The sequence below is a fragment of the Alligator sinensis genome, unplaced genomic scaffold (genome assembly GCF_000455745.1).
Source record: "Alligator sinensis unplaced genomic scaffold, ASM45574v1 scaffold628_1, whole genome shotgun sequence".
NCBI classification, from domain to species: Eukaryota; Metazoa; Chordata; order Crocodylia; family Alligatoridae; genus Alligator; species Alligator sinensis.
The window spans coordinates 1,204,488-1,213,986 of NW_005841873.1; the positions used below are offsets into that span (position 1 = coordinate 1,204,488).

General features: G+C 44.0%; 1 protein-coding gene across 1 annotated transcript in view; it reads right to left on the reverse strand.

The window, feature by feature from the left end:
- Window positions 1–9,499, reverse strand: part of EP400 (E1A binding protein p400) — a 62,335-nt gene that overhangs the window by 21,794 nt on the left and 31,042 nt on the right. The window contains 2 exon segments of the mRNA XM_025195678.1: window positions 2,573–2,667; window positions 8,042–8,209. Coding sequence (XP_025051463.1) covers window positions 2,573–2,667; window positions 8,042–8,209 — 263 coding nt within the window.

A 9,499-nucleotide genomic window follows, 5' to 3' on the forward strand; every position in this document is an offset into this window, starting at 1 on the left:
GGATGCAGTCCTCCAACTGCGGCTTGACCAAAGCCACATAGAGGGGGAGTATCACCTCTCTGGACTGGCTTGAGATGCTTCTTTGGATGCATGACAAGGTATGGCTGGCCTTGCTGGCTGCGGTCTGGCGTTGGTGGCTCATGTTCATCTTGGAGTCAATAATGACTCCAAGATCCCTTTCAGCCTTTGTGCTTGCAAGAAGGGAACTCCCCAGCCTGTATGCATGCTGTGGATTCCTTCTCCCAAGGTGCAGCACCCTGCATTTGTCTACGTTGAACCCCATCCTATTCTCATCTGCCCACTTTCGTAGTCTGTCGAAATCTAGTTGCAGCCTCTCTCTCCCTTCAAGCGTGTCCACCTCGCCCCACATCTTAATGTCATTACCAAACTTGGACAGCGTGCTTTCCACCCCCTCGTCCAAGCCGCTGATGAAGATGTTAAACAGTACGGGCCCGAGGACCGAGCCCTGGGGGACCCCACTGCTCACATCTCACCAGGTTGAGTACAACCCATCCACCACTACTGTCTGGGTGCGCCCCATCAGCCAACTTTTTACCCATCCAACTGTGCAGGCATCAATGCCACAGTTGCCTAATTTATTGATAAGGATGGGGTGAGAGACAGTGTCAAAGGCCTTCCTGAAGTCCAGAAAGACTATGTCCCCGGCGACACCATCATCCAAGCATTTAGTTACTTGGTCATAAAAGGCAATCAGGTTGGTCAGGCAGGACCTGCCTTTGATGAACCCATGCTGATTGCCCCTGAGCATGATCTCCCCTGCTGCCCCCCACAGATGCGCTCCTTGATGATTCTCGCCGAGATCTTCCCAAGCACCGAGGTGAGGCTTATGGGCCTATAGTTACTTGCGTCCTCCTTCCTCCCCTTCTTGAAAATTGGGACCACATTAGCTAGTTTCCAATTCTTTGGCACCTGGCCAGATGACCACGAATGCTCATACAGCCGGGCCAAGGGCTCCGCGATGACCCCTGCCAGATCCCCTCAGTGGGGGCCGGGTGGGCAGCAGGGGCCACCCCAGGGCTCTGCAGACTCAGGCCGCAGCGGGGCAGCCCAGTGGCACCCAAGGTGGGGCCTGGTCTGATCTGCACAGCTCCGCAGGCATGGGGCGCAGCCTCCCTGCTTGCTAGGGGATGCTGCCTGGCCGGGGCAGCACGCCAGGCTCAGGGGGCTCCTGGCTTGGCCTCCGTGCATGCCAGGCACAGCGATGGCCTGACTGACCAGCCTCAGCACTCAGCATCCCGGTACTGCCCCCCAGGGTGGGACAGAGCATCAGTCTGCCTGGGCCCAGGGCTCGCCCACCCGCTGGGAGCCTGCAGCACAGTGGCCCTGCGCAGCACCTGCCCGGGTCCCCATCCCGCTCTCCCCTCCACCCCCAGCTCCCTCTAGGGGCCAAGCCGGGCTGGGGGGGCGCAGCCTGGGGACAGGGGCAGAATCAGCAGAGTGCAGACTGCGACCCTGCTTGTGTTCTCCTGACTCTGCCCCGGTGCCTACCACGGTGCTGGCATCTGTGGCTGTTCGGGAGCCCAGAGCAGCAACTTAAAAAAAATTTTTTTTTAATTATTTCCTCGCACACCTCCTCATGTGCCAGGGAAAATGTCTCTGCATGCCACTTGTTGGCACGTGTGCTGGGGGCTGCCGATCCCTGATGTATATCATTCACATGCTAAATTAGGATAGCCAGTTGGGTCCACTCAACAAGGACTTAAATTTAGCACATAATGTGAAGAGCTTGATCCAATTTGTAGGCTTATTTTTATCTTAATTTTGAATGTCCTCATTTTTGTAAGTTTACATTCTATCTTCATACTTTCATACAGAAATTAAATTGTTATATTCATGCTGGGTATACTCATAACTATGTTAATTCATTCATCAGAATATTCATCCTGTGCAAGCTTTTTCCCAAACCAATAAATATTTGCTCTCTCAGCTAATTTTTATATATTTTGCACAGGATGAATATTCTGATGAATGAATAAACATAGTTATGAATATAACAATTTAATTTCTGTATGAAAGTGTGAAGATAGAATGTCACATATATTATTTAAATCTTACTCAACACAGTTTTGAAAGTGTGATGTTTGCAGGGAAACCTGTAAAAAGATGGTGAGAAAGCTTACATACATACGTATGTATGTAGATCTCTCTCCAAGCAGCCTGATTTTTGGAAGCATACAGACAATCTAACAGTTTTCCCATCATTTTTTCCACAACTGAATGAAACTGTCTTTAAAACACATTTCCATTTTTTATGTAAAATCCTGTCTGCTATTCAGAAAGAAATCCATTTACTATATACTAAAATACTAGCATGTAATATTTTACAACTAAAATACATTTTCAACAACGATCCATAGCCCACTGTAAGTTTAACAGATCTGAAATACTGGGGAACGCCCCCCACCCCAAACTGCTAATTGTTCCTGTTTTATTCAATTAGATTGTAAATTACAGCCTTGAACTAGTGGAGTGAAGTATTAATACAGCATAAAGAATATGCTCTTAATCTCAAAAATCGTTGTATTAACACAGCAAAATAATTTTGAATTACCTGTGATTGTCCTCCATGGGCAAGAGCAGGTTTTAATGCTGTTCCTGTGTCACCAGATGTTAAGCTAGTAACTGCTGTTCGACCTGGAATACAAACTGAGGATAAACCACGTGTTTATATCTCCTTTTTGAGACGAACATCTTCCGGGTGGGATGACATTTTACAAACACACACTTACAGACACACAAGGTTATCATAGCACACAACCTCTCAGAGTTCATGGTCATCTACTATTCCAAGCCAAGTTTGTTACAATTCAAGCAGCCTACAAATGTTTACAGCAACTCTTTAAAAAAAAAATAAAAAAAAATTCCAAGCTAGCTACAAAAGGAGAACCCAAGAGCTGTTAGATGCCACATACCCTGGCTAGACTAGGATAGTAACAGAATGTAGGTCCTCATTATTTCTGTCACAAGCTTCTTCCAAAGATTTCTCTGCTGCAACATGACTACACACTGTTCCATGGTTGGGGAAAGGCAGGTGTGGGGGACAGCTCTTGCTTTTCATGATTTTGGAAGCCAACCCAGTCACAAAGAAACCAAGAAGCTTCATTACAGCACCAAAAATTAAACTGCTTATATTAATACCACAGTTGTACTACAAGCATTTTGTCCATTTAAATTTCTACTTGGAAAAAAGGCTTTTCACGTACTGTCTTTCTCAGCTGTTCTACTTATCTGTTAGTGAGAAGGTAATTCATTTGTCCACAGGACAGAACCAAGGTAAGAAGTTCTTATGTTTACAAAAGGTGAGGACGTACTTATACCCCCTAGAGCACTGGCGTTGATCTAGTAAAGGATCACCTTGAGAGGCTGGACACCTTCAAGTCAGCTGGTTCTGACAGATTACACCCTAGGGTACTCAAGGAACTGGCAGGTGTCATAGCCTAAGCATTGGCAGAAATATTCAAAAACTCATGGTGCTCAGGTGAAGTACCTGAAGACTGGAAGAAGGCCAATGTGGTATCCATCTTCAAGAAGGGGTGGAAATTAGATCTCGGGAATTACAGGCCAATCAGCTTGACCTCAATCCCTGGTAAGATCCTGGAGAAAATTATCCAGGAGACCCTTCTGGATAAGATGACTGAGGGCAGCATCCTGAGGGATAGCCAGCATGGGTCTGTCGCAGGTAGGTCTTGCCTGACCAATCTCATCTCCTTCTATGACCAGGTGACATATCACCTGGACAAGGGAGAAAAGATTGATGTCATATATCTGGACTTTAAAAAAAGCCTTTGATTTGGTGTCCTACGACCTCCTCATGGCAAAATTGGCCAACTGTGGCCTCGGCTACACCACAGCCCGATGGCTGGGAAACTGGCTGCAAGGTCGGACCCAGAGAGCAGTGGTCAATGACAGTGAATCATTATGGCACACCGTGACCAGTGGCGTTCCCCAAGGCTCTGTCCTTGGACCTGTTCTCTTTAACATCTTTATCAACAATGTGAACATTGGTGTCAGAAGCTCACTGGCTAAGTTTGCCGATGACATGAAACTTTGGGGCATAGCGTCCACACCTGTAGACAGGCTAGTGATCCAGGCTGACTTGGATAAACTTAGTAAGTGGGCAGATACTAACCTGATGATGTTCAATACCGATAAATGTAAGGTATTACACACCTTGGGGAAAAAAACCCGCAGTGTACTTATAGGCTCGGCAGTGCTATGCTTACTAGCACCACTGCTGAAAGAGACTTGGGGGTCATGATCATGATGAACATGAGCCCCCAAGCGATGTCACAGCTGGTAAAGCAAACCAAACTCTGGCTTGAATCTATAGATGCTTCTCAAGTAAAATCTCAGGATGTCATCCTCCCGCCGTACTCAGCCTTGGTGAGGCCGCAGCTGGAGTAGTGCATCCAATTCTGGGCTCCGCAATTCAAGAAGGATGTCGAGAAGCTTGAGAGAGTCCAGAGGAGAGCCACGCACATGATCAGAGGGCAAAAGAATAGGCCTTATGAAGAGAGGCTGAGAGCCATGGGACTCTTCAGTCTGGAAAAGCACAGAAGACCTGGTGGCTGCTTATAAGTACGTAAGGGGTATACATCAGGATCTGGGAAAATGTCTGTTCACCAGAGTGCCCCAAGGAAAAACAAGGACCAGTGTCTCATAAACTCCTCCATGACCGTTTTAGGCTGGACATAAGAAAAAAATTCTTTACAGTCCGAGCCCCCAAGACCTGGAATAGACTCCCCACAGAAGTGGTGCAGGAACCTACTCTGGACTCATTCAAGAAATGTTCGGATGTTTATCTTGCTGGGATCCTTTGACCTAGCTGAGTTCCTGCCCCTGGGGCAGGGGGCTGGACCTGATGATCTTCTAGGTCCCTTCCAGCCCTAATGTCTATGAATCTATGAACATAGTGTTGGAACCAAAACAGATTTAGCCAGGTGGAGTGGCCTTGTATTGAGTGACGCTAGATCTCCCTGACTTACTTACCAGGACTTTAATTTATCTTCTCTTACTACTTAAGCATGGCACTATGAAACCTTCTGTTACTATAAAAAGCACTCATCTTGTAGCCTTGCCATTTCTCTCTTCCCTCCCACGTTTTTTTTAATACTCACATTTTACTTATTGTCTATATCTCCTTCTTGTGCTGTGAAGATAACAGATTTGAAGTAGCAAGTGTTGATTCCCAATCATTGTATTATATACAGAAATTTAAGTTAATTTACCAGCTAGTACCCACAATGTACTGTTCCTACCAGAGTTAAATGGTAGGCACATGGGGCATTTTCACATGTGCTGCAGGATGCAGTGCCAGGCGCTTTAATTAGCAAGCTGCACTAATTAAAAGCACCCATGCGCTATGTGCTTCAGCACCCCCATGCTGAAAAAATGGCGGCAGGAAGCTTTGAATTAAAGCTTAAATGTGTTTTGTTTCAAAGTGCCCTGCTGCCATTTTTTTCAGCGTGGAGCTGCGCTGGCACGCTGATGCACTTAACACAGAAGGCTGTCGGAGAGGGTCAATTTCCATGCTCCAGCTGGATTTCCAGCACATCAGAGCAGGCTCTGCACACGCATATCGGAGGCCATGGTTAAGTGCGACAGCAGCCTCAGGTCACTAAAACTTGTGGCAAAATAGCTGGCTTCTATGAAGAAGGTTAGAAACCTGTTTGATCCTGCTTCTAATGTCACAATTATTTAGCTGCATTCCTTCTTTGTCCCTACATATTTAACGTCACTCAAAAGCTACTGTCCCACACAGCAGCTATTCGGTGTATTATTGAGATTGTTTTCCCCATTCTGAAATCTTAGTTGATGTGCAGTCAACATTTCTGAGAAACACAACATGCTGTTGTTGCTTTGCTTACACAGCGCCTGTTGTTTTCATTACATAAAAACCATGCCATTTGCAATTTTAGTATATTTCCATTACTACTCCTTTTTTTTAAGAAAGCAAAAGAAGAGTGGCTTTAGGTCAGAAAAACTTGCTGTCATAATTAATCTCAGTGATCTTATATTCATTATACCTCCTTTCTATTAATCAATTCAGTAAGCATAAGATTAAACAGAATATTTCCATTATTATGCAAACGGCAAGACACATTTTTCCACAACAACTCCGATTTTTTTTGCAGCGTTTCGATTAATGCAACTGCTTGTGTGCGCTTCTCTAGAAGAGCTAACTGAATGAACTACCAGCATATGACACAGTACAAGGAATATAATCAAAACTTCAAGTAATGCCAAGGACAGTATTCAACCCAGTGGCAGATTAACAGCACTGTTTTGTTATTGTTTTCCTGGTAAAATGTATAATTTCCTACCCCAATTGGCACACACTGCTCATAGGCACTGAATACTTTCAGTAGAAAAACAGCACAACACTCTGTGATTCAATATGAAGCTGTATTTTCAGTGCTGAATCAATACACTAATGAACAATTATACCCAACTTAATTAGTGCAATCTGTGCCAAATATATTATACAATTAGGAGGAATAATCAACTATAAAGCAAGTACAGGATGACTTCACATTTTTACAGTTAGCAGACTGCTAATGTAAGCTTCCAGCATGTATGTATTTCCTCAATACAGAAACACAAAAGCAAACTAGGCAATACAGGGCCTGCAATAATCTACACGGTAGATCCTGCAGCCGTGGTTTTCTTGTAGCATTTCAGACAAAAATGTCAAAGCCCAAGTATATATCTGAAAAATAAGTTTTAATTGGGCTCTCTTTCAATATAAAAGAAACACAGTTCCCTTTTTTACTTTAAATTGGTAGCCCTGGACTATCTAACTTTCTTGGAGGCCTTCGGCAATATTATGAGCATTTACAATATGATGTCACAAGCTGAGGGATGAAATATTAAGCTATAGATCTTCCACCCTGTGCCACAGTCTCTCATATCTTTTCCCTCCCTAGAGCTGGACCTTGAAAGTACTGCTGTTGAGGTTTCATTCCCCAGTTCTGACTATGTTGCACAAAAAAAGGCTAAAATTCAGGGCCATGTAAATGCAGCAAAAAAAGGAGCAGAAAAACATCCACTTACTGCTCCTTTAGTTTTCCACATGGCTTTCAGTCTAAAGGTGATTACAGCAAGTAGTCACTCCTAATGTACAAGTACGTAGCATCGTATTTCCTGTTGAACAGTACTGTACTGCTTTGTCCTGAAGGCATCCCACCAGACAGCCAGTTATCAAGTGTTTCTCATCTTAGGCTGCTTAGACGTAAAAACGAAACAACAACAAAAAACCCCTTCACTTTAAATCTCCGCGCACCCCCACACCGAGCACAGCACATGCCCAAAAGCAGCACTGTTAGTCTGATCCAGTTCACCCAACATCTGTGCAGAACAGGTGCTTCAGCGGGGCTTTTTTGGCACTTAAAAGTGCCATAAAAGCCCCACTAAAGTGTGCAATTTATACAGATGCTGCAGAGCTGGGTTAAATTAACACGCTGCCTCTTCCAGTAAAGTGTGGTTTGTTTGGGTTTTTTTCACATCTGTCAGCAGCCTTCATCAAGCTAATAAAGTGGACAAAACCTAACTTGTATTTCTACAAAAAGGCACAGGAAAAAAATAGGTGAATCAGAAAAAGCAAAGGGAAAAGCGGCTGGAGAGGTAATCACTGTAGGAAAAAGAGAGCATAAGACCATCTGCCACCTCTTCATACAACAGAAATTATCACTTTGAAAAGCAGCTAATAATTTAAGTTCACATTTTACCATTCTGGACAAAATGGTTTAAGAGATGCAGCTCTGATGCTGAGAAATTCTGACTATGTAAATACAGTTGCAGTGCCTGTGATCATGAGTCAAGCCTTGCACCTATTCTACTCTACCCTCTTCTTCTAAGGGTCTGTACAAATTTCCCATTAGGTCACATATTTCCCAGCACTTCTGAACAAAACAGGACCACCACTTCCTTATTTTTGAACTGGCACTGGTACCTGTTATTTGGAAGCAGTTTTGCTGTAAAATGTCTAAGTGGAGACATCCCTTGAGGACAAAATACCTACCTGGCTGAGTTACTGCTGTAGAAGCTGGCACGCCTGCTTGATGCTGGTTTCCCAATGCATTCAAAGCATTTTGAACAGTTCCAGGTTGAGAAACGGTCTGCATGACAACTGGACCCTGAGGTCGCAAATACTGCTGGCCTGGTGCTGAAACAATCTGAAGGACACTTCCTGCAATGGCAGAGTTTAATTTAAAGGAAAAAAAAAGTTAGACTAGATGAAATAGAAGAGAGTCAAGAGTCATCTTGGGATGGTTTAGGAACAGTGCCTCCATCATCACTGCAGGGCTTAGACTAGATAGCCTTCTTCCAACCCTGATTCTCCAGCAGAACGGATTATTGAAACAGATCAAGCATCATGTTCTGGGGAATCTAATCCAAAGTGACCGAACACAATAGACTGCTCATCAGGCCAAAAATTAAAAACCGCTTCAGTTTTCTCTAAATTGCGCATAGAAATATTTAGATTTAGGAAGAGGTTCTGAAAGACAATCATTCTAAAACTTGGAAAAAGCAACCAACTCAAATCCCACTGCTTTGCTTTCTCACTTATATTTTCTTTTTTGGCCTATGTCCAAGCCAACCCACCCCTTTCACAGCGAGGCAGGTTTTCCAGTTCCGCCACAGTTTGGGAATTCACATACTAGGAAGCTCCAAAATCAGAGCCATAGAGAGGCTATTTCTGATCAAAAACTGCCTATGTTGGAGACACAGCACAGAGCAGGGGTTGGGTTAAAATAGAGATGAACATTAACATAGTTTTGTAGCATTACTTCTAACTAAACATGTCTCGAATTTTGTGCTATTCAGTTTACCTAGTTTTAAACAGAAAGAACAGCAGATGTTATCATTTTTGTTGCTCAGTCCAGGGATGACCCAGTCTATGTTGATGAGGGAACACAACTGGCATTTGGTCTTTAGCAAGGCCTGGTAGCTTGGTGGGAATTAGAGTTAGGTAATCTGTTGTGGACAGATTTTGTTTGCAGTTGAAGTCCTGCCTGCTTATTCTGGCATAACTCCAGATGTTAACTGCTTTATTAACTAATCCAATCAATCCGCTCATTACCTCTCCTAGCAGCATCCCTTCCTCTTGTCCCTTTCCCTTCTGTATAAAATCTTTTTACTTTCTCCCAGTCCATTTGTAGCATCTGATGAAGTACCATATTTACTGACAAGTGCGGCAAGACGAATTCAAGACAACTTTCCGATACTTAGATTCTATACCTGGAAAATTATAACAAATGTATACGTTTTCCACATACAGAATCTAATCATTGGGGAGGGGGGTCATCTTAAATTCAGCGTCATCTTAGATTCAAGTGAATATGGTAGGTAGTTGCCAATGAAAGCGGATGCCTCTCTGAACCAATTAGTCTCTCAGGAGCCCCCTACCAGTAGCGTTACACATCTCTAAGGTGCCCTCTGCCCCAGATTCCCACGTAGTAAGGTCGTAAGAATGGCA